At 46.5% G+C, this 26598-nt stretch overlaps 1 protein-coding gene across 2 annotated transcripts in view; it reads right to left on the reverse strand.

Moving 5' to 3' along the window:
• tenm3 (teneurin transmembrane protein 3) overlaps positions 1 to 26078 on the reverse strand; it is a 593227-nt gene extending 567149 nt beyond the window's left edge. For both annotated transcript variants that reach the window (XM_078215101.1, XM_078215099.1), the window contains exons 1-2: positions 25850 to 26078; positions 5264 to 5545 (exon numbers count right to left, since the gene is read on the reverse strand). In XM_078215101.1, coding sequence (XP_078071227.1) covers positions 5264 to 5545; positions 25850 to 26078 — 511 coding nt within the window. The remainder of the gene's footprint in view (positions 1 to 5263; positions 5546 to 25849) is intronic.
• Positions 26079 to 26598: the final 520 nt, after the last annotated feature.

Here is a 26598-nt window from a genome sequence, read left to right on the forward strand (position 1 = left end):
ACACTTTATTGATTCTGTCATTTCAACTGTACACGTTATTGATGTAACTTCCTCGCCTTGTCATTAATGGTCACGAGCAGTAACTCCCTTCCCAGTTCACTCAATTAAGTCATTAGCATTTAGCATTTCATAGAATCACAGAATCCCCACAGTGCAGAAGGAGGCCATTCAGCCCATCAGTCTGCACCAACAATACAACAATTTTTTCATACAGAGGGTGGTGAGTGTCTGGAACAGGCTGCCAGAGGTAGTAGTAGAGGCGGGCACAATTTTGTCTTTTAAAAACCTGTTAGACAGTTACATGGGTAAGATGGGTATAGAGGGATATGGGCCAAATGCGGGCCATTGGGATTCGCTTAGAGTTAAAAAAAAAGGGCAGCATGGACAAGTTGGGCCAAAGGGCCTGTTTCCATGCTGTAAACCTCTATGACTCTAATACCACCCAGGCCCTATCCCCATAACCCCATGCATTTACCCTAGCTGGTCCCCCTGACACAAAGGGGCAATTTAGCATGGCCAATCAACCTAACCCACACATCTCTGGACTGTGGGAGGGAACCGGAGAAAACGGGGAAAACAGACACGGGGAAAATGTGCAAACTCCACACAGACAGTGACCCGAGGCCGGGAATTGAATCGGGGTCCCTGGCACTGTGAGGCAGCAGTGCTGACCACTGCGCCATCGTGCCACCTTCATCAGAAGCAAAGAAGAGAGAACAGATTGTTCAATATAGATCCTAATTTTTATTCATTTTGATCTTTAGATTGCTTTAGATTGGTTTCACTGGTCGGCGCAACATCGAGGGCCAAAGGGCCTGTACTGCGCTGTAATGTTCTATGTTCTATGTTTTATCTTCCATTCTGCAGTTATCCGCTTCCTCTGTCAGGAAATGCGGCGGGAGCATCCGAGAGAAAAGAGAGTTCACGAGTGTACCACCCGCATCTCCATCCAAAGCTCTCAGGAAAAATATCCTCTGCTCACCTCCTGAAAGGGCTGATTGAACTGTTGTACGATTCCCCAGACGTCAGCGAACTCGCTTCACCATCATTGCACAGTTCATGCCGTGCAGGGGTGAATCTTTCATGAACTGCTGGAAATTAAATGCAACAGTATTGTAACACTCGGAGGAATGGGATGCCTTCCCTGACCAGCCCAGACTCAGGCGAACTCGCTAGCAACCTGAGAAGAGCCTGGAAGCAGAAAAGGAGGCCCTGTCCAATTGGGCACCGGGGCTTTATTAAATTCAGCGAGCTGGTTAGATTTGATGAACCAGGTACACAGATCGCTCAGTGTGGACAGAATGAACTTGCAATTCGACCATGCTCCTCACAAACTCAGGATCTCTGAGGCACTTCACAGGGAATAAACTATTTTGCAGCACACCTGCCAATTCCTTCACTTCACCATTGATGTCTGTGCCTGCACAAGCCTGGGCCCTAAACTTTGAAATTCTCTCCCTAAGCTTCCCCCACCTCTCTCATCCGTTAAAGCTGTGCCTCTCACACTCTGTCTCTTTGGCGAAGCCTTTGGTCACCTGTCTTATTATCTCTTTATGTGATTCAGTGTCAAATTCCAGCTGATAATTACTCCTTTAGTTTATTTTATTTGTGTCACAACTAGGCTTACATTAACACTTCAATGAAGTTACTGTGAAAATCCCCCAGTCGCCGCGCTCCGGTGTTTGTTCAGGTACACTGAGGGAGAATTTAGCACGGCCATTGCACCTAACCAACACGTGTTTCGGAGTGTGGGTGGAAACCGGAGCACCCGGAGGAAACCCACGCAGACACGGGGAGAACGTGCAGACTCCTCACAGAGAGTGGCCCAAGCTGGGAATCGAACACGGATCCCTGGCGCTTTGCGGCAGCAGGGCTAACGACTGTGCTGTGAAAGGCCTTGAGACATTTCACTATGTTAATAGCTGAATGGAATGACTTGATGAATTCTTGAAAATGAAAAACTTACAGGGTGCAAAGAGCGAAGGAGAGAAATTAATCGGATAAATGGTTTGGAGATATGATGGGCCCACGGCCTCTATCTTTGCTGTAAGATTCTACATTTTATCTTTTCGAGAACAATAAGATAGGAATTAGAAGTGGGAACCTTTTGGTTTCCCTTTGTTGAAAGCAGAAGGCCACAAACCTGAAGGCCGTTACTCACTTCGACTGATTTTGTTTCCGAGCACAAGGCCCATGAGCCCAGCATACATCAGGACAAATAACTTGAACTGACAGAATACTGGAAGGTTTAGATCAGAAATAAGGGTGCCTTTGAAATGACAACTATTGGCAAAAAAGGTTTGCTTCGTGTAAAAGTTGGGTGGCACGGTGGCACAGTAGTTAGCACTGCTGCCTCACAGCGCCAGGGACCCGGGTTCAATTCCCGGCTTGGGTCACTGTGTGGAGTTTGCACATTCGCCTCGTGTCAGTGCGGGTTTCCTCCGGGTGTTCTGATTTCTTCCCACAGTCCAAAGATGCGTGGGTTAGGTTGATTGGACAGGCTAAATTGCCCCTTAGTGTCAGGGGGACTAGCTAGGGCAAATGCATGGTGTCATGGGGATAGGGCGTGGGTGGGATTGTGGTCGGTGCAGATGCGATGGGCTGAATGGCCTCCTTCTGCACTGTAGGATCTACGATTTTATGATCTGATTTGTATTAAAGTGGATCTGCAAAGAGCTACAATATCATTTCCTCAGAAAAGCAAACTTCAGTTGATTACTGAAGGGGAGGGAGATTCGATTTTTGAATAATTTTATCAGAAACAGAGAGGAATATAATACAAGGGATCATATGTCACGTCCAATATCTACACGCCTAGGCAGCGATACAGTACACCTGTCATTAATGTGGGACTAATAGGAACAAATGTCGCTGAACAAACACATGATTTGACTTGTAAAGTTTAGTTTATTTATTACTGTCACAAGTAGGCTTAGATTAACAGTGCAATGAAGTTACTATGAAAATCTCCTCGTCGCCACACTCCGACGCCTGTTCGGGTACACTGAGGGAGAATTTAGCATGGCCAATGCACCTAACCAGCACATCTTTCGGACTGTGGGAGGAAACCGAAGCACCCGGAGGAAACCCACGCAGACACGGGGAGAACGTGCGGACTCCGCACGGCCGGGAATTGAGCCCGGGTCCATGGCACTGTGAGCCACTGTGCCACCGTGTCGCCCACTGTTACCACGATGAGTGATATAATCTCAAATAAAACATTACAGGCAGAAATCTCTTGGACGTGATCAGGGTCTTCACTTTCCACACTGCTCTACACGGTGATGGCGGAAATAGCAAAGCCCCGAAGGCATGACAGTCACAAAGCTGACCATCCCGCACTTGTCTAAAGCACAACATTTGATGCAACGCAATTGGCTTTTTGAGCAGTTATTGGTACTTCATACCTACATGATTGAACTAGTGGATGTGGAGATGAATTCACATGCATCTGGCACTGTAGTTAATGCAACAGGCTGGCAAATACCAATAATTCTTAAACTTCTGTATGGATTTCTTTGATCTTTCCCCCACTCCCAGTTGTAAATTGTTGGGTACATGAGCAGAGTCACTGAAATGTGCTTCAGAAGCCTCTTGAATTAGAGGGCTGAGATTCAGACTGATGCCAGCTTTGATTTTGTAAATAATGATTTCTCTTCCCAGAAATAAAAATGCCCAACTTTATGGAGATAGTTTTGGAGCCTTGCAACCTCCTCCATCCTTCCGGTGCATGGCAGAATGGGACATTCGGGCATCCTGTTTTATAAGCCCCACTTTTAACCTGGAACGAGAAGCAGATAGGGGGCTGATGGACTGATTCACAGCCAAACTGACCTGGGATGAGCCAAAGGCTGGTTGCAGAAGAAGACTTGGCTTCAAACAGGGACCCCAGCAGCCAGGTAAGTGTATTTGGGCTGGGGAGTTGGGGGGTTCCGATGGGAAACTTGGGCATTCAACAGGAAACTCCGTTGATAACGGCGGGACCTCCCGTCAATGGTGGGTCGCCCCCAGCCGCCGCAAAGCACAAGGCGGGTGCGTGAAATCCCTCTGGGCTGCAGGCTTTCTGCAGTCTTTCTCCATTTGGATAATATTCAGCTCCTTTATTCTTCCTCCCAAATGGCAAATGTTCCTACATTATATTCCATCTGCCAATCTTTTGCCCACTCACTTAACCTGTCTACCTCTACGCCAATAAATGTGCGTGCTCCTTTCACTCAGACTGTGGGGCTCAAATCTGATTGTTGAGCTGAGTTCTGTGCACCAGCACAGCGCCGTTAAGCACACTGATGCCAAAGAACGGGCCTGGCAGGTTGACGCAGCCGCTGAGGGGAGTTTTGACTTACCCTGTGGCAGGTCAGACCTGGGATAGACTCCAGTGCTGTCAGACAAATTGCCTGCTCACTTTGATGCTGCTGTCAACTGCGCACGGGCCCCTGCGTCAGGAGTTAGTAGCACCACTCTAATGTTAAAACACCTTCAGAGGTGAAGACATTAAGCTTTTTTGTGCTGTGGATCAAAGCCGGTACTCAGTTTACTGACCTCCAGAAGCTGCTCTAACATCTGCTCCTCACAGTCCTCAAGGCACGCATTTTAAAGTGCTTTCAGCTCCTAATGGAACACTCTTTCAATCGCATGCATTGCCTTTGCTTTTTAAACATGATGAATTTGTACTCCGACTTCCAATCACCCCCATCCTCTCCGCGACTGCATCATTAACAAACTGCCCTCTGAGGTTACTCATCCATTCCCAAGAATCCGCACATTTCTGCTGCCTATCCTTGATGAGGAATATACAAAGACGCCTTTGATTTTGGGGAAAGCCCAGGGGATCATTTTCTCACCGTGAGCGGTGCCTCTCTGCTGCGAGTGCACAGGTGGCACGAGTGGATATAAATCTTGCTGCCTTCTCCCCTCCCCGTCGCCCTCCCCACTTTCAAACCAAACCCATCAAATCCTCATCAATCTCCCAGCGGCTCCTGGTCCCTCAGCCCAGGCTGACAGCGATGCCATCAGAGGATCCGTGAGGCAAATTAATCATGATTTAGACAGTGCTCCATCTCAAAGATATATCCAAGATCACGATGGAGGTCCCTGGCATTATGCAGCTCATCCGGTTGTTACATATTGATCTGTTGCAACGACAGTACTCAAGGACATGATATCCATGGAAAAAATATGACAAAAAGAAGATTTGTTCCTGCGAGGGTTGAGAAAGATAGCGAGAGAAAACTACTTGGAATTTTAAAGAAGCTTCTCAACTCACCGTTCTCACTGTCTGACTTGTTGTTCTCGTGCTCCGTGTCGGTGAGCGTGAGGGCCGAGTTGGAACGACTGGATAGGCAGGAGCTGCGTCCGGATTTGACTCCCCTGCCCCAGAGCCTCATGGCGTGCTCCGGGGACATCACGCCTTCGTTTTCTGTGTCGGCGTCTGATCCTGCGTTCACGGAGTATCCTCGGTGGGGGAGCCCCATCTCCGAGCAGAACGCCAGCCCACGGCGAGTGGCAGGCTCACAGATTCCCAATTCCCTCAGGGAGAAATTTGCCCCTGTCATGGGAATAATAGCGGAAGTGAGCTTTGTCTTCCCCCTTTACACACACGTACGTGCACACGCACACACATGTGCACGTGCACACACACACATGTACACACATGCACATGAATGCACATACACACATGCACGCACACACATGCGCATGCACACACACATACATGCACACACACACAACATTCACACACAACGCACACTTATACTCACACACACACGCATACATGCGCAAACACACACATATTCACACACAAATACACACTCACGCGCACAGACAACACACACTTATACTCACACACACACATGAACACACACACATATTCACACACAAAGGCACACTCACATGCACAGACAACACACACTTATACTCACATGCACACACGTGTGTGCACACACGCACACACACACACACATACACACACACACAGATTCCATCAAACATCACACAAAGGCGTCTTGTTAAGCTTGCGGTGTGAGGTGACCAAGATTGGTTCTTTTGTCTGCCGCATTCCACGGCTATTCACACACAACATAGCAGCTCAGCCCTGCTTTTGTCATCTCAAGCCCCTATCACCTCCATTCAGGTGTCAAACACAAACAAGCTGGCAGCTATAGAAGAAGCTGGGGGGGGGGGGGGGGGGCGGGGGGGTTGGGAGAATGCTTCACCAGGAGCTTAGGGACAATCAAGGGAGAATTGGAATGTGCAGGAAAGGTGTGAAAACCGATAGCAGGCCCTTTGTCTCAACTCCTCTTAAACCTACTTCAACAATGCTTTCGGACTTTAGCCACACTGCATTAGTGATGACACCTGTCATGAAAGAGCAGAGAGGAGGATTGAAGGCTGAGATCTCTATCTGACCATTTAAAAGAATGTTCCGCACTCAGTCTGTTCCAGCCCATTAGAGTGATGATAGAACAACTAAAAACTGCTCGTCAGAAACTCTTTTAGCTTTGCTTGTTGAATGCTTCACCTCGTTAAAAAAATGTTTTTTTAACCACTCTGGGTCCTAACCTCTGTTTCAGCACATAAACCTGTTGGACTTTAACCTGGTGTTGTTAAACTCCCTACTGTCAGCACATCCAGCAGCCTGAATACTATCATTTTGTGTCATCTTGAGTTATGAGCCACATGCTGTCGCTGTTCAATGGGAGAATCTTGGCCAAGAATCACTAAATCTTACCTAATAGCATAAAGACAGCCATTTAAATTACTTTTCTCATCCCCCCCTCCACCTAAAGTTTAAAGTTTATTTTAATTAATTTCACAAATAGGCTTACATTAACACTGCAGTGAAGTTACTGTGAAAATCCCCTAGTCGCCACACTCTAGCACCTGTTCGGGTACACTGAGGGAGAATTTAGCATGGCCAATGCACCTAACCGACACATCTTTCAGACTGTGGGGGGAAACCAGAGCACCCAGAGGAAATCCACACAGACACGGGGAGAATGTGCAAACTCCGCACAGACAGTGACCCAAGCCGGGATTGAACCCGAGTCCCTGGCGCTGTGAGGCAGCAGTGCTAACCACTGTGCCACCGTGCCGCCCTGGCTGATTTCCCATTTTATACCCTTCATAAACTAGGGGTCATCCAAAACCTTTCACTCTCTGTTCTAACTCCCACCATATCTCGTTCACACATGACACCTGTGCTGACTGACCTGTCGCTGACTCCCACGTAAGTAATGGCTTTATTTTAGAATTCTGAATCTTGTTTTCAAATCTCTTTATGGCCTAACCCCTCTTGATCTCTCTCACCTTCTCCAGCCCTACAGGCCTCGGATGACATTCGTTGCAACAGATGACAATCAAGATACAGAATCAGTTTGGGTAGAGGTAAAACTTAGCAAAGGTAAGCGTCACTTGTGGAAGCGGTTTATCGGCCGTGGTTACACTGTTGGATAGAGTAGACAGGAAGAAATAATGGGGGCTTGTAAGAAGGGTACTACAACCAGAATGGGTGAGTTAATCTTTTTGTAGACTGAATGAATCAGAGTGGCAAAGGTAACCTGGAGGATGAGTTCATACAATATATTCGGGACAATTCCTGTTCTAATTACATTCAAATATGACAATCATGTTCCAGTGCCAACCAGGACAAAACTTTTGCAGGTGGCGTGTAATGTCAGAAAATATGAAACACAGAAAATAGGAGCAGGAGTAAGGCCATTCGGCCCTTCAAACCTGCTCCGCCATTCATTTTGATCATGGCTGATCATCCAACTCAATATCGTGATCCCACCTTCCCTCCATATCCTTCGACCCCCTTCGCTTCAAGTGCTATGTCAAATGGTTTCTTGAAAATGTACAATTTTTTGGCCTCAACTACTTCCTGTGGTCGCAAATTCCACAGACTTATCACTCTCTGGGAGAAGAAATTTCTCCTCCTCTCTGTCCTAAACCATCTACCCTGTATCCTCACGCTGTCACCCCTGGTTCTGGACACCCGCACCATTGGGAACATCCTTCTTGCATCTACCCAGTCTAACCCTGTTAGAATTTTGTAAATTTCTATGAGATCCCCCCTCATTCTTCTAAACTCCAGCGAATACAATCCTAACCAACTACATCTGTCCTGCCATTCCAGGAATCAGTGAACGTGTCTACTTTGCCAGGGAGAATAGAAAAGCAGCAATTTACTTGAATGGAGAGAGATTGCAGAACTTCCATCGAGAAGGACAAGGCAGCAGATACATGGGAACACCATCACCTGCAAGTTCCCCTACAAGCCACTCGCCATCCTGACTTGGAAATATATTGCCGTTACTTCACAGTCACTGGGTCAAAATCCTGGAATTCCCTCCCTAACACCATTGTGGGCCAACCCATAGCCTGCAGCGCTTCAGGAAAGCAGCTCACCGCCAACTTCTCAAGGGCAACTAGGGGCATTCATCCCACAAATGAATTTTTTAAAAGTGCAGAGGGATCTGGGTGTCCTGATACATGGAATCACAAAAAGTGGACACACTTCAGGAAGGCAAATTAAATGTTGGCGTTTATTGTAAGCAAAACCGAGTATAAAAGTAGGAAAGTGCTGCACGACAGGACCTTAGTGCGACCACATCTGGAGGACTGTGTGCGGTTTTGGTATCCTTATCTAAAAAAGGATATTATTGCATTAGAAGCAATTTCTAAGACATGATTCACTGAAGTAGTTCCTGGAATTAAAGGGTTACAAGAAAGGGTTGAGCAGGTTGGGGCAGCACGGTGGCACAGTGGTTAGCAGTGCTAACAGTGCCAGGGACCCGGGTTCAATTCCCGGCTTGAGTCACTGTCTGTGTGGAGTTTGCACGTTCTCCCCATGTCTGCGTGGGTTTCCTCCGGGTGTTCCGGTTTCCTCCCACAGTCCCAAAGACGTGCTGGTTAGGTTCATTGGCCGTGCTAAATTCTCCCTCAGTGTATCCGAACAGATGCTGGAGTGTGGTGGCTAGGGGATTTTCACAGTAACTTCATTGCAGTGTTAATGAAAGCCGATTTATGACTAATGAGTAAATAAATAAACTTTATATATCCATTAGAGTTTAGAAGAATGAGAAATGATCTTATTGAAACTTACAAGATCCTGAGGGATCTTGACAAGGTGGATACTCAGGATGTTTCCCTCTGTGGGAGAATCAATTTAAAAATTGGGGGCCTTTAGATAAAGAGAAAGAGGGAGCGGGATTCTTTGCCACCCCCCACAAGAAGGCATATCCCAGGGGGGGGAGATGGCCCACAATTGGCTGGTGGCAGGATCCTCGAGTCCTGTCGATGTCAATGGGATTTCCCATTGAATCCACACCGATGCTGCCATGAAACCCGCGGTAGGGATGCACCATCGGCGGGACCAAGGATCCCATCAGTGGGAAGGGCAGGAAAATCCTGTCGAGAAAATCATTGGTTTTTTGAATTCCTCTTCCCCAGAGAGCTGTGGAGGCTGGGTCATCGAATATATCCAAGGCTGAGTTAGATTTTTTGTTGACAAGCAAGTCTAAATTATGAGGGGAGCGAGACAGGAAAGTGGTGTTGAGGCCACATTCTTATTGAATGGCGGAGCAAGCTCAAGGGGCTGAATGACATAGTCCTGCTCCTAATTCTTGTTTTCTTGAGATATCAGCACTCTCCCCTTTCTAGCCTCATGAAAGTCCTTGGTGGCTGTGTCTTCAGTTGTGTGGGCCCTAAGTTTGAGAATGCCCTCCTTAAACCTCCCCACCTTTCTTCCTTTGTGAAACCTCTGGAAACCTACCTCTTGCACCAAGCTTTTGATCATTGGCCCTAATATTGCCTTATGTTGACAGAGTGTGCCTGATGCCCCAACAGTACATATTTCTCTGGGATTTTCCGGCTGCGCTCACCCCAAGGCCGGAAATGACCACCCGAGGTCAACGGACCTTTGCATGGTCTGCACCCCCCAACCTGCTACAATTCCGGGAAAATTCCGGCCTGTGTCTCTAATCACACGTGCGGGGGTTCACTGGCAATACATTACTAAGTCTATGACTAAGTGTGCTGAATTACCTGACAGGGCATGTCCCTTGAGTCCCTTCCGGTATCTGACCATGTCCCTAGCAGCATGTGTCTGAATCCCTGACAGATAGATGTAGTCAGCCCCTGCCGTTCCGTGACTAATGTGCCAATGATGGGTGTCCAAGTCCCTGACTTACGTGGACGCACAACATGGTCGGGCTCCCTGATCACTGGTGGATATGCCCTCAGTATTCGAATATTGGAATTAGGAGTGAGGGAGGATTTAAATTCGAAACCTTCTCAATTGAAAGTTTAATTAAACGTTCATCATCCCTGGAAACAAGGAGCTGCGGATTTCAGTGATGCTGTGTGAAAATCTGCAGTGTGGGGGCCAGGAGGTCAGAGATGAGGGTGGGTGAGGGCGTTGGAAATAGCTCTAATCTTGCTCACCTTCTCATTTGCACACGGAAACAATCCCCAATGGAGTTTCATTCCAGCAACATCTTGGCTGACTTAACATTAACTCTGCCTGTTAATTGGTTCATTGCCCTGGTCATATCACCCTACACCACTCAGCACTATCTGGAGCCTCGAATGTTAAATGGGGTCTGACAGCGAGACTCATAAATTATGAAAATCAACTGCTATAATTAACTGCAAATCAAACATCAGCTGTCACAGATTTGCAATGCAGGAATACCTTAACTGATTACTTGAGGGACCTAATGAAGTGAAACAAATAGAAAACAGCCAAATATCAGTCTCCAGTGCAATGTCACGCTTTCAAACAGTGACACTGCCCAGCTCAAGAGGAGCCTGTTAACTTGAATTTCATTTTTCTCACGTGCTTGTTGCTGTTTTCCAACAGTTGCTATGGCAAATTGCTACGGTTTCTGGTTTAGTTTACTGACCCTTTAAGGAACAAAACATCTTCTCAACAAAAAGAAGTTTCTCTTTAATTCTCTCCCACCTCCTTCTATCCTCAATTGCAGATTCCTGGTTTGCATTGCTCCACTGTCGCTGGTCACGCCTGTGTCCCACACCCGAGAATTCCCTCCCTCAGCCTCTTTTCCGTATGTTTAAAGTTTATTTATTAGTATCACAAGTAGGCTTACATTAACACTGCAATGAAGTTACTGTGAAAATCCCCTAGTCGCCACACTCCAGTGCCTGTTCGGGTACACTGAGTGAGACTTTAGCATGGCCAATCCACCTAACCAGCACATTTTCCGGATTGTGGGAGGAAACTGAGCACCCGGAGGAAACTCACGCAGACACTGGGAGAACGTGCAGACTCCACACGGACAGTGACCCGAGTTGGGAATCGAACCCGGGTCCCTGGTGCTGTGAGGCAGCAGTGCTAACCACTGTGCCACCCTTGTTACTTGTTCCGTGTTACTTCTTTTCCTGACTGTAAGATGCTCCGTCACTCTTGGGGTGGAATTTTCCAGCTGCGTTCGCTCCAAGGCCAGAATGTCCCACCCGAGGTCAATGGACATTTGCATGGACCGCCCCCACCCGCTACGATTCGCTACACACACACACCGCCCACCCCCGACCCACCCCACATCCAGTGGAGTATGCTTTCTCTCATTTAGTGATTGGCTAGCTCGCATACATGTAGGGTCGTCGCCAATCAAATCTGAGCCTCCAGATTGAGCAAGCTGAATCAGCACAGACATGTGGTTCTGTCACCATCAAACAATCCTCAAAGGGGAACTTAGAGCACAACACACTTGACAGTGTTCAGGGACACAGTGTTCGGGGTGGCACGGTAGCACAATGGTTAGCACTGCTGCCTCACAGCGCCAGGGACCCAGGTTCGATTCCCAGCTTCGGTCACTGTCTGTGTGGAATCTGTATGTTCTCTCCGTGCCTGTGTGGGTTTCCTCAGGATGCTCCAGTTTTCTCCCACAGTCCAAAGATGTGCAGGTTAGGTGGATTGGCCGTGCTAAATTGCCCTTTAATGTCGGGGCACTAGCTAGGGTAAATGCATGGAGTTATGGGGATAGGGCCTGGGTGGGATTGTTGTCAGTGCCGGTTCGATGGGCTGAATGACCTCCTTCTGCACTGTCGGATTCTATGACAGCATCTCTGGCTGAATTTCCCTTCCCTTCATAGCTTATGGGAATCTGCTGTGCACAAATTGGCTGCCGTGTTTCTGACATCACTGCAGAGACGATATTTCATTGGCCACGAAACGCTTCAGGTTGTCCTTTTTTTGATTCATTTGTGGGACACGGGCATTGCTGGCTGGCCAGTATTTATTGCACATCCCTAGTTGGGCAGTTGAGTGTCTACCAAATTGCCCAAGGGCAGTTGAGAGGCAAACAAATTGCTGTGGCTTTGGAGTCACATGTAGGCCAGACCAGGTAAGGACGGCACATTTCCTTCCCTAAACGACATTAGTGAACCAGATGGGTTTTTCCAAAAATCAACAATGGTTTCATGGTCACCAGTAGATTCTTAATTCCAGATTTTTAAAAATTGAATTCAAATTCCACTATCTGACGTGGCGGGCTTCGAACCCGGGTCCCCAGAACATTAGCTGAGTTTCTGGATTAATAGTCGAGTGGTAATACCTCCTGAGGGAATGGAGCATAAGTTCATCGGATAAAGGAACAGAATTAGGCCATTTGGCCCATCAAGTCTGCTCTGCCATTCGATCATGGCTGAAATGCTCCTCATCCCCATGCAAGCTCTGTATTTGATGCAGCAAGGTTAATTCTATGACCGTCCCTCCCCCATCCGCACTCCCCACTAACTGCAGCTCCAGCTGAGATCGACTGACTCAAGTATATACTGGTAACTGAAGCAGCATGAAACATTTTCTTCACTTTTGAAATAGGCACATACGCACATCAGTCGAAATCGATCTTCTGAAAACTGTTAAAAGAAAGATACTCAACAAGGTCTCTGGTCTGATTCCCGCTCTCTTCTGAGTCTAATCCAGGTCAACCCCCAGGGGAATGCAATTTGCCTGTGGGCTGCAGACAGGAAAATCTCCTGATCGCTATTTTGTGATCCCTTTAGCTGGAGTGTGAATCGAAGCTGGAGGCTATTTGTTCACTCCCATACCTTGGGAAGGTGCTGGGGTGCAAGTCCTGCTCCAGGGGATTGAACACAAAATCTAGCTGAGTCTCCAGTCAAGTACGGTGGGTGGCAAGATGGCACAGTGGTTAGCAATGCTGCCTCACAGCGCCAGGGGCCCGGGTTCGATTCCCGGCTTGGGGGACTGTCTGTGTGGAGTTTGTACATTCTCCCTGTTTCTGTGTGGGTTTCCTCCGGGTGCTCCAATTTCCTCCCACTGTCCAAAGAGGTGTGGGTTGAGTTGATTGGCCATGCTAAATTGCCCCATAGTCAGGGGATTAGCAGGATGGGTGGGTGGGGTTATGGGGATAGGGTCTGGGTGGGATTGCGATTGGTGCAGACTCGATAGGCCAAAAGGCCTCTTTCTGCACTGTAGTGATTCTACGATTCTACACTGAGAGTGTTGCACTATCGGAGACACTGGCCGGAATTCTTCGGCTGTTCACGCTAGCGGGATTCTCCGCTCCCGCCGGCATCGTGCCCTCGCCCGCGGATTTCCCGCCGGTGTGGGATGATGTCCATGGGGATACCCATTGTCAGCGGCGGGACCAAAGAATCCTGCCGTCAGCAAACAACGCGCTAACTCCCGCTGGCAGGAAACACGTGGCTGTGAGGCTGGAGAATCTGCTTTGTATCAGAACGGAGGCACTGTGGCACTTTGCGACATTGCAAATGCTTGTACTGCAATGAAGTACATGTCTAGACTGCAAAGCTGCCCAAAATGTGGCACTGTTGATTCAGCTTTGGAGAACCTGGAGCAATGAAAAAACCACCAGCACCACTGGCTCTGAGGAACGTACTTATAGACAGCAAGGGTGGGATTTTCCAGCTACGCTCGCCCCAAGAGCAGAAAATTCTGCCCAACATCAATGGATCTTTGCATGTCCCTGTTCCCGTTGGCGGGCGGGATGGGAAAATTCCGTCCCTTGGTTTTGTTTTGATGCAGGAGCATTGCTGTGGACCTCAAAGGGTTAAGAGTTTGACAGCAAGTAGCATAAATTGCTCTTGTAGCATGGGATTGAAAAATCTTTAGAAGCAGCAGTCAAATCAATGACAGCATTGAGCATTTATCCTTGTTAGAGCAGCCTCTTTTACCAGGTCCTGAAGCTTTGTGAAGATGGGGAGAGGGTGGCTAGCGGGGACAACGCCAAGTTCACAGAATCTCTCCAGAGGCCACGCAAACTGTCTCGAGGAAACACATCTGATCCTCCTGACTCCAAGGAGAAGAATCTGCTTTGTAAGGATGTGGAGTGCACCCTCCCTCCTCGCCAAAGCATCCAGAGCAATCGGAGCTGACTCCAACCTTGGGGCATTGTATTTACAAAGGGCTGGTACCCAGCATAATCAGGCAACAGCGTCAGCATTGCTTTTGAGTCAAACAAGCTTTAGAGCCTGCTGATTCAGGCACTCAGGCCAGAATTCTCCGGCCATTCATGCCCCGCCACTGCTGCCAGTGAGGATGGAGAACCTGGCGCCCAGACAAATCTCCGTTCACTGCAGCGGGACTGGAGAATCCCGCCGGTGGGAGCAGCGGAAAATTCTGGTCTCAATCGCAAGGAATCCCTCGGCCTCTGCAACTTTGGCTGATTGTCATGGAAACTATTTTTAAAAATTTATTAGTGTCACAAGTCGGCTTACATTAACATTGCAATGAAGTTACTGTGAAAATCCCCTAGTCACCACACTCCGGCACCTGTTCGGGTACACTGAGAGAGAATTTAGCGTGGCCAATGCACCTAACCAGCACGTCTTTCAGATTGTGGGAGGAAACTGGAGCACCCGGAGGAAATCCACGCAGACACGGGGAGAATGTGCAGACTCCGCACAGTGACCCGACGTCAGAATTGAACCCGGGTCCCTGGTGCAGTGAGGCAGCTGTGCTAACCACTGTGCCACCGTGCTGCCCTATCACAGATTGCAGCATCCCGGCTCTAATAATTAGAGATCATTCACACAGGTTCCTTGCTGCAACCTTCATCTGCCAAATCCATGCGAGAGTGATCAGAGACCCCTGCCTCTACCCCTTCCCATCCAGCTCCAGCCCTTCAATTGTCATATTTTTAAATCTCTGTGCCAATGGGCTTTTCTCAAAGAAGTTTATTTAAAAGCTGTTTTTCTTGAAAAGGAACAATTACTGTACACATTCCAGAGTGTCTGCACAGATGCTGCAAGTTAGCCTAAGGTGTGAATCCTGGGTTGATTCAGTGGGTTGATAAATACAGCTGGAGAAACACAAGAACTTCACCGTTAACCATTAGTTTCTTCTCTGACTGAAACTGGAAACTGTGTTGTTGCCTTGACACTGATTCACAGATCAATCACCCACAGGATGTGAGTGTTGCTCTGGAAAGGTACCAATTATTGGCCATCTTCATCATGAACTGCTTCATGAATTATTCTTTAAAGTTTATTGATTAGTGTCACAAAGTAGGCTTACATTAACACTGCAATGATGTTACTGTGAAAATCCCCTAGTCGCCACACTCCGGTGCTTTTCCAGATATGCTGCACCTAACCAGCACGTCTTTCGATTGTGGTAGGAAACCGGAGCACCCGGAGGAGACCCACGCAGACACAGGGAGAATGTGCAGACTCCGCACAGTGACCCAAGCCAGGAATCGAACCCAGGTCTCTGGCGCTGTGAGGCAGCAGTGCTAACCACTGTGCCAGCGTGCTTCCCTTTTGTAGCGAGTTGACACAAGTATGTGACCTGCTTGGCCATCTGGTTCACTAAAGACCTTTTGGGGCAGAAATCTGTCATGGGGCGGCATGGTAGCACAGTGGTTAGCACTGCTGCTTCACAGCTCCAGGGACCTGGGTTCGATTCCCGGCTTGGGTCACTGTCTGTGTGGAGTTTGCACATTCTCCTTGTGTCTGCATGGGTTTCCTCCAGGTGCTCCAGTTTCCTCCCACAGTCCAAAGATGTGCGGGTTAGGTTAATTGGCCATGCTAAAATTGTCCCTTAGTGTCCTGAGGTGCGTAGGTTAGAAGATTAGTGGGTAAATATGTAAGGATAAGGGGGTAGGGCCTGGGTGGGATTGTGGTCGGTGCAGACTCGATGGGCCAAATGGCCTTTTTCTGCACTGTAGGGTTTCTATGATTCTTCTATGATCTTTGCCCAGCCTGGCCTACATGTGACTCCAGACCTGCTGCAACATGGTTGATCTTAAATGTCCGCTGAAATGGCCTAGTGAGCCACTCAGTCAAAGCAAGGGATGGTCACTAAATGCTGGCACAGCCAATCGCACCCAAATCCCATGAATGAATTTTAAAAAGGCCGCCTTACAGAACAGTTAAGGGTCAGAGACATTGGTGTGGGGCTGGAGTCATAAAGCAGCATGTAAGGATGGCACATTCCCTTCCCTAAAGGGAATTCATGAACCAGTTCAGCTCCTACAACAATCTGACAGTTTCATGAACACCCTTATTGGTTCCAAATTATTTTCTGTATCAGAGATTTAAAGTATATTAAAATTCTCACATTGCCACAATGTGATTTCAGCTAAATATCTCAGGGTTACAAATAGAACCGTAGAAAGAACTATTGAAAGGTTACAACACAGAAGAAGGCCATTCAGCCCATCTTGTCCATGCCGGTCCGATGACACTTTTCTAATCCCAGCTTCCTGCACCCAGTCCATAGCCCTGTAGCATGGAGCACTTAAGCTGCAGATCCAGATACTTGTTGAAAGAATTTAGGGTCTCTGCCTCCACCAACAACTTGGGCAGTGATATCCAGACACCCTTTGGGTAAAAAAAGTTCTTTCTCAGGTCCCCTAAACATTCTGCCACTTATCTTGAATCTATGTCCCCTGGTTCGAGAATTCTCCGTCAAGGGAAATAGCTTTATCCTGTCCACCCTATCTCTTCCTCTCATAATTTTGTACACCTCAATCAAGCCACCCCTCGGCCTTCTCTGTTTCATGGAAAATAACCCCAACCTATCGTCATAGCAACACTTTTCGAGCCTTGGCAACATTCTTGTAAAACTCCTCCGCAGAGCCAACTCTCTCCAGAGCAATTACATCCTTTCGGTCATGTGGTGACCAGAACTGCACACAGTTGTGGCCTCACCAGTGTTTTATATAATTCCAACAGGATATCTTTACTTTTATATTCTATACTTCTGCCAATGAGGGAGAGATTTCCATATGCCTTCTTTACAACCTTGTCTACTCGAACTACTGCCTTTACCTGTGTACTTGTACACCAAGATCTCTCATCTACCCCTCTTAGTGTATTCCCTATAACTGTTAGACCTCCCTAAATGCATGACCTCACACTTTTCTGTCTTATAGTCCATCTGCCACTTTCCTGCCCACTCCACCAACCCATCTATATCGTTTTGGAGATTCTAGCTGTCCTCTATTTGAATGTAACAAATGATAACATGGGATCAGCTGTAGTGTGACCAATGGTAACAAGCTGTAAGGGTCAGCTGACCCAGTAAACTATGTAACCAATGACAAAATGATGTGGTGGAGAGCTAACCAGCTGATTCAGTATAAATAAGAAGCTGCTGGGGTTGAGGGAGCTTGGAATGGCTCAGAGCGAGGTCTCAAGTGTTGGAGTAATGAAGTTTCTTTATTAAACCTTTCTCTTTGATTTATAAGTTGGAGTAAGTCTTGTTTTATTTTGTTGCCTACAACTGAAGAGTTCCTTCTGGTGGATCAACATCCTCTACACTGTCCACTACTCGGCCAATCTTTGTGTCATCTGCAGATTCCCCAATTGTGCCCCCCATGTTCACATCCAAGTCATTAATATATAACACAAACAGCAAGGGTCGCAACGCCAAGCCCTGTGGAACACCACTCGAAACAACTTTCCTTTCGCAAGGGCATCCATTGACCATTACCCTTTGCTTCCTGTTACTAAGCTAACTTTTGATCCAGTTTGCCACATTACCCTGTATCCCATAGGCTTTCACTCTTTTGAACAATCTGCCATGTGGGACCTTGTCAAACGCCTTGCTAAAATCCATGTACACACCATCCACTGCACTACCTCCATCAACCCTTCTTGTCACTTCCTCGAAGAATTCAATCAAATTTGTGGAGCAAGACCTTCCTTTAAACCTGGGCCTACTATCTCCTGTAATGTAGCCATTATGAAACAGGCCCTTTGGTTGCCATTATGCAACCAAACCCAATGGCATGACATGGCGAACAGAAAGGTTTTGGTGGCTGAGGAATTTTGATCCACTTCCAGCCAAGTGATGCTTCAGCTGCAGCAAGTGCAGACTCACCAACTCAGTAAGGCAGCTGAGGCCAGACTGTGCTTTTCAACAGAGACTACTGGACAGCTGTAGGGAACAGAAACACACAATCAACTAACTTGTCCCGAGGCCCAAGACACCAAACTCTATGTGAGAGTGTAAAATTGAGACAAATAAATCCACTTTACACAATTGTCCAAAGCTGTGCGGGTAGGTGGATTGGCCATGCTAAATTGCCCCGTGGTGTTAGGGAGACTCGTAGGATAAATGCATGGGGTTATGGGGATGGGGCCTGGGTGGGATTGTGGTCGGTGCAGACTCGATGGGCTGAATGGCCTGCTTCTGTACTGTAGGGATTTTATGAATTGCACTGATCTGCCCTCTGAGTGACTGGGGCCAGAGGCACCTTGGAAACCTGGGAATCGACTTGCAAATTTTCAACATCATACAATATCCCAAACTTCAATAACTCACTAAATCTCATTTTCAATTACTGTATAGAGGGATATGGGCCAAATGCGGGCAATTGGGACTAGCTTCGAGGTTTAAAAAAAAGGGCGGCATGGACAAGTTGGGCCGAAGGGCCTGTTTCCATGCTGCAAACCTCTATGACTCTACTTTTAATGTGTTTCCAATCCATCTCAAGTATGTATCACCCTTCCATTTGTGTTTTCCTTTCACAGAGTTACCCTGAGTGGGATTTTCCAGCTGCGCCTCAGACCATAAATTCCCGCCCAAGCTCGACAGACCTTGAAATGGTCCACCAAATTTTCTGTCTCGCCCGCTACGATTCCCGCGGTGAGACGGGATAATTTTCAGCCACTGATGCCAATGGGCAGAACAGTAAGTGAGGTCACAAAACCCCATTTAAAACGTCTCACCATGGCAGCAACGTCAATGCAGATTTACTTCAAAAACCATGCTGAATGCAATCAACAATTAATTGCCAGGTAGGAGATTCCTGAACACACAGTTCAAAATGCAGCCAGGAGCTAATTTGGTTTAGGCGTGACTGTCTTGCTGTTAGATAGATATCAAAACAGAAGCACTTGAAGTTAAAAACAGTATACAAAAGCAAAATACTGCGTGCGGATCCTGAAAATCTGAAATAAAATCCAGGAAATGCTGGAAAAACTCAGCAGGTCTGGCAGCATCTGTGGAGAGAGAAACAGAGTTAATGTTACGAATCTGTGTGACCTTTTTACAGTTCTGCCAAGGGTCACATAGACTCGTAACATTAACTAACTCGAAATGTTAGCCGGAATTTTACCGCTTTGCACGCCCCAGAATCGGGGCGGGCGAGGCTCACAGAACGGCATTCTCCGTAGGCCTCAGGTAGGATCTTATGAGCCTCGGGCAGGTGAGGTGGTAAAATTCCGGCAGTTAACTCTGTTTCTCCCTCCACATATGCTCAGCATGGACAAGTTGGGCCGAAGGGCCTGTTTCCATGACCTGCTGAGTCTTCCCAGCATTTCCTGTTTTTATATTTAAGGTTAGACCGTGTTGTTCAAGACCCCTCTCATTGCAAGTTGAAGTTACTTCCTATCTATGTTACCTTTGATACAGTACCGGTGTAAATGAGAAGCAGCCATTAGATTCAGATTCAGCCACAGCAATGTCCCTCTCAGCCATAGTTCAGTGAAGACTTATCCGCCTCTGAGTGGAAAGATCAGGGGCAGGATTTTCCAGCTTGGGGGCGAGCGTGGCGGAAAATCCCACCTGAGGTCAACGGACTTTTGCATGGTCCGTGTCCCGACCGCTGCGATTCCCGTGGCGGGCGGGGTGGGACTTCAGGTCCCATTCCAAAGACCTGAGCATTATCCAGGTTCAGGTTCCATGAGGGAGCTCTGACATTTCAGTGCAGGAGATTTTAAGTCGAGGCCCCACTTGCTCTGTAAAGTGGATGTGAACGATCCCATGGCAACATTTCAAAGAGCACCGGGGGAGTTCTCCCCTTCCCATGACTAATATTGTAAACGCTGTTTACACTTCACGCTGCCTCGGAAAAGCGGCCAGCATGATCAAGAACCCCACGCATACCTCGGACATACTCTCTTCCACCTTCTTCCATTGGGAAAAATATATAAAAGTCTGAGATCACGTACCAACCGACTCAAGAACAGCTTCTTCCCTGCTGCCATCAGACTTTTGAATGAACCTACCTTATATTAAGCTGATCTTTCTCTACACTCTAGCTATGGCTGTAACATTCTGCAATCTCTCCTTTCCTTCTCTATGTACAGTATGCTTTGTATAGCATGCAAGAAACAATGTTTGTCACTGTATACTAATACATGTGATAATAATAAATCAAATCAGATCAAATATTTATTTTGTAAGCAACATCAACAAAATTATCTGGGTTTTATCGCATTGCTCTTTATGGGAGCATACTATGCACAAATTAGCTGCTGCATTTCCGACATTGCAGCAGTCATAGAAAAATTGTTGAATGTCAACAATACAGAAGGAGGCCATTCGGCCCATTGAGCTTGCACCAATAACAATCCCAACCTAGACCCTCTGCCTGTAACCCACGTATTTACCCTGTTAATCCCCTTGACACTAAGAGGCAATATTAGCATGGCCAATCAACCTAGCCTGCACATCTTTGGATTGTGGGAGGAAACCGGAGCACCCGGAGGAAACCCAGGCAGACACAAGGAGAACGTGCAAATTCCACACAGACAGTGACCAAGCTGGGAATTGAACCAGGGTCCCTGGCGCTGTGAGGCAGCAGTGCTAAGCACTGTGCCACCGTGCTGCCCCATTAACAGTGATTAAATTCACAAAGTACTTTATTGGTTAGAAAGCGCTTTGGCATGTCCTGTAGTTGTCAAGGACGCTATATAAAATGCAATATCTTTCCTGCTCTTTCTAAAATAACAAAATCACCTCACCATCCCTTAACTTGCTGCTGCATCTAATGCAGCAAATATCTCTTGGCAGATGTTAGCTGTGAATGGGAGGGCAGCTTTAAGCTAATCTTTTTCTGGTCTTTTTACTTATTTAATAAAAATCAGACTTGATTGAATCCATAATGTGTTTTTGACTTGTTTTATATGGTTTAAGTCTTTAAAGCCTTCGGAGACCGGAATTAGTAAACCGTCAGTTAATATTAGTGTGAAACCCTTTAGTTTCAAGGGATTTAAATTTTATGGCTTCAGGAACACTGTCACGCTAATTGCATTTTAATTCTCTTGTCTACAAGCTGAAAGGTGCATTATTAATGGCTGACATTTAATTTCACTAGAATTTCATCTTAATGTGTTTCTCTGCACCCCACCACTACTATTATTTGCCTTCCTTTCTTAAAGGAGGAAGGCAAATGGTACATTGGTTTTTATTGTCAGAAGAATTTGAGCTTGGTGAGACCACACCTGGAGTACTGTGTACAGTTTTGGTCTCCTTACCAAAGGAAGGATTTACAAGCCACAGAGGAAGTGCAGTGAAGGTTCACCGGACTAATCCCTGGGGATGGCAGGGATATCCTCTGGGGAGAGATCGAGGAGACAGGGCCTCTTTTCTCAAGAGTTTAGAAGAATGAGAGGTGTTCCCATTGAAGCATATAGAATTCTTACAGAGCTCGATAGGGTGGATGCAGGAAGGATGTTTGCCTTGGCTAGAACTCTAGATGCATCACTCACCTGAAGAAGGGGCTTGGAGCTCCAAAAGCTTGTGTGGCTTTTGCTCCCAAATAAACCTGTTGGACTTTAACCTGGTGTTGTTAAACTTCTCACTGTGTAGAACTCTAGAACCAGGGGACACAGTCTCAAAATAAGGGGTAGAACTGAGGTGAGGAGGAATTTCTTCACTCAGCGGGTGGTGAATCTTTTGACATTCTTTATCACAGTGGGGGCACAGATTGATATATTTCTAGATATTAAAGATAGTTCGGGATATGGGGAAAATGGCATTGAGATAGAAGATAAACCATAATCTAATTCAATGGTGGAACAGGCTCGAGGGGCCAAATGACCCACTCTTGCTCCTATTTCCCAAGTTCCTATTATGAAATCTCCTCTTTCATCTTGAAGCTGAGTAAGACCTAGAATTTGGATGAGAAACCAGCTGAAGGGTGGGAAGCAGTGGATATTTGTTACACTGCTTCAATACTGCTTGATATCGACATTGTCGAGATGGATTCTAAAAATCTTGTTGGAACTTGCTAAAGCTCTTTGATAGTAAGGGTTACTTTAAATCTCAGACAATGCATGCTCTTGAATTAGCTTCTTAGAGGAGTGTGTCTTTTGATATTTCCCCCATCTCTCCCTGGAAGAGGGAAGGGCACAGTGGTTCAATCCACTGACTACATGGCTGAGAAAGTTAAGAAAATGAACCGATAGAAGGTTAAAGTTTATTTATTAGTGTCACAAGTAGTCTTACATTAACACTGCAATGAAGTTACTGTGAAAATCCCCTAGTCGCCACACTCCAGCGCCTGTTTGGGTACACTGAGGGAGAATTTAGCATGGCCAATGCATCTAACCAACACGTCTTTCAGACTGTGGGAGGAAACTGGAACACCCGGAGGAAACCCATGCAGACACGGGGAGAACGTGCAAACTCCACACAGACAGTGATCCAAGCCGGGAATTGAACCTGGGTCCCTGGTGCTGTGAGGTCGCAGTGCTAACCACTGTGCGGTCGTTTGACAACAATGTGTGACATTGATTAACGGAGCTGAAACTGGCACAACCACAATGGACTGAATGACTTCCTGCAATGGTCCCAATGGCTCAGAACTTGTGGAAGAGTAGGTAGAGAGCATCGGTGCAGTCCACCTCTGTCCAACTTGTAGTTTACACAGTCCTTCTATTAAAGAGAAGCCACAATCCTGCTGGCTTTCTACTTGATCCATGTTTCAATGTGAGCTTTCAGTTTCTACAGAGTGCCCGAGTGCGCAGCTGGTAAAGGCAGCCTTTCACGTGGATCCCTACAGATAAGTGAGAGGCTATGCATTGCCATATCAGACAACTTTAGTTAGTGAAAAAAACCCCAACCTGAGTCTTAATTCTGGACCATTTCTAAGAATCAGCATGCCAATAATTGGTTCACTTCATGACACCTTTAAAGAAGCTGGTTTAACATGGTTAGAAGTAGCAGGGGAAATGCTCAAGGGGACAGGAGGCTGGTGTCTATATCTCTGACCTAGAGGCATGGGCTAATCCTCCGGAGCCATGAGTTCAAATCCTGCCAAAGCAGTTGGGGAAATTCATAATCAGTTAATAAAATGGAAATAGAATTGTTATTCACCACGAAACTATTGGACTGGTGTAAAACTCTATCCAGTTGATTGATGTTGTTCAGGGGAGGAAGTCTGCCACAAGAACACAAATTGCCGGGGATACTCAGGAGGATTTCTGCTGCCCTTACAAGTGACTCCAGATCTACAACCTGGTTGACTGGCCTCTGAAATGTTGGGGCAAGTCATTCAGGCGCATCAAGCTGCTACAGAAAAGAAAGTGGGTGTACCTATGCCACATGGACCGCAGCGGTTCAAGAAGGCAGCTCACCATCACCACCTTCTTAAGGGCAATTAGGGACGGGCAATAAGTACTGGCCTTGCCATCGCTGCTCACATCCCACAACAAATAAAATTTACATTGATAGTGAATTGTCGTTCATGGCAAATAATTCACCGAACATTACAGGAAGCTTCACTGTCAAGTCTTATGGGCGAACGAGATACAAATGTTCCCGGGTCAAATATATTTTTAAAATATTATTTCTCATTACATTTAGATATGAGTGACATAAAAGATCCCTTGACACTGCTTGTAAGAAACAAACAGGGAAGTTCCACCCAGTATCCTGACCAATAGTTGTCCCGAAAATAGAAGTAAAATACTGCGGATGCTGGAAATTTGAAATATAAACAGGAAGTTCTGGAAAAACGCAGCAGATCTGGCAGCATCTGTGGTGGGAGAAACAAGGGTTAATGTTTGGAGTCCAATATGGCTATTCTTCTGAACATGTGGTTCTGAAAAAGAGTCACATGGACTCAAAATGTTAACTCTATATTTTTTCGATCCACAGATGCTGCCTGATCTGCTGAGTCTTTCCAGAACTTTGTGTTTTTTATTTCAGTATTTAATCCTGGTTTGAGGGATCTTGCTGTGCACAAATTGGCTGCCAGGTTTCTTACGTTGCAGCAGTGGCCGCACTACAAAACCACTTTGGTGGCCATAAAGAGCTTTGGAACATCCGGAGGTGGTGGAAGGTGCTGTGTAAGTTGCTTTAAGATTGTTAGAAGGAGAAGTGGAAATTCTTAAGGATACATACACTCTTTTGCTTTTAATAAGAAAAATAAACTCAGGTTTCCAGTGAAGATAGGACCAGCACTGTTTGACTTGAGGACAAATGGCATTACTGAAGATCAGCATGGACATGGCACTCAGTATGAGTATGAGTTGTTCTGCTGGGAACAATCATCAAAGTCAGCCTGTCCCTTTTCCACTTTCTCTCCTCCTCCACTGAAGACTTTCCAGATGTATCTCAGTTTGGTATGGCTCCTGCCCTGACCAAGACCTCAAGGAACTACAAAGAATTGTGAATGTAGCCCAATCCATCACGCAAACCAGCCTCCCATCCATTGACTCTGTCTACGCTTCCTGTTGCCTCGGAAAAGTAACCAGCATAATCGAGGACTCCATGCACCCCGGACATACTCTTTTCCACCTTTTTCCATCAGGAAAAAGGTACAAAAGTCTGAGGTCACGTACCAACCGACTCAAGAGCAGCTTCTGCCATCAGACTTTTGAATGAACCTACCTTATATTAAATTTCTTTCCACCCTAGCTATGACCATAACACTACATTCTGTACCCTCTCCTTTCTGAACTGAATGCTTTTTCTATGTAGCACAAGGAACAATAATTTTCACTGTATCCCAATACATATGACAATGATAAATCAAATCAAATCAATCACTTGCAGGTAGGGCTTCAAACCCACTGGCAGCTGCTTTGTCTTTCCATCCTGCGTTTGTGAGTTTGAGGCAGTAAATGTCAGCAGACTACTGATAATTGGGACATCACCACTAATCCAGATCCTAATCTCAGTTGATGCCCATGCACTCAACTTCCAGGGCACTTATTTTTCCTGCTTTTCCTGTAACTCTAAAAATAGATTTTCCATAGAATTCTTATACAGACACAAGGGAACCAAATCCATTTTTCCTGTTGATAAAATATCAAAAACACTGCAGTATTGAATTTTATTCTTTACAGACCTCCTACCATTCTCAGATTCTTATTGCCGTTAAACATTGCTTCCAGCCCATTTTCCATTTTGTCTTCAGTTAACTTTGATGGGTTTTTGACCTCCTCAAACCGGATGAAACTCCCAAATCTCCCAAAATGAAGGGTGGATGTGAAAACCTGAACTCTGTACTTACTTTTCTAATCTAAGACTGAGATGAGAAGAAATTTCTTTGCTCAAAAGGTTGCAAATCTTTGGAACTCTGTACTCCCAGATCATGAGTGTGCTAGCACTGACACACAAATACAAATGGTTCCGTTATATAAAGTGACGTTTTCTTTTTACCTGGCCTTGTGTACTCATCAGCCTCCCTGTGCACCAAATCTTTCACCCTGTTGCCATATAGGAGTCTTGTATCGTGATCATAGGCTTTGAGAGTCTCGCTGGAGCTGTAGGATTTCTGAGTGGGAACTCGACAGTCGTCGTTGTCCACTGACGAGCTTGTGTAGCGTCGCTCCTTATCACGCCTGTTTTTAGTCAGGGAGCAGTAAGGCCTACGTTCCTTCACATCCATACTGCAGGCATTATGTGTCCAACCCTCGCGTGTCTCACTCTGATCTCCTCTCGATGCTCAGCTCAGCAAGACCTGCACAAGAAAAAAAACAAAACAAAGAGTGGTCAAAGAGAGCATGTAGCTAATGCCCACTGCATGGCCTTTGCCATCGCCCACTTTCTCATAACTCTTCTTCTACGCTGCTAAGAGCCTACAACTTATCCAGCAGAGAAATGACGCAGGCACTGCCTTATTGAAATGCAAAAATCTATGGATCCAGTCTATTTTTTTTGCACATTTGAATTTCCCCCATGACTGCAGCATCACCTGCAAAGCACAGATTAATGAAACTGTTTCTTCTTCAGTTCCACATTTGTCGCGCTGGAGAAAAGCAAAACAAAGGAATAGGGAAGCAGTTTAAAAAGCCTTGACAATTGAGAGAGAACGTTTCCATTGGCGAACTGTAGGGAGACGGAAAAGATGGGCCTCAGCTCCCTGTGTTGACTTGGCTCCAATCGAACAGGTTTAGCACCGTTTCCAT

This window comes from Mustelus asterias, chromosome 6 (assembly GCF_964213995.1).
Source record: "Mustelus asterias chromosome 6, sMusAst1.hap1.1, whole genome shotgun sequence".
In the NCBI taxonomy this organism is placed as follows: Eukaryota; Metazoa; Chordata; class Chondrichthyes; order Carcharhiniformes; family Triakidae; genus Mustelus; species Mustelus asterias.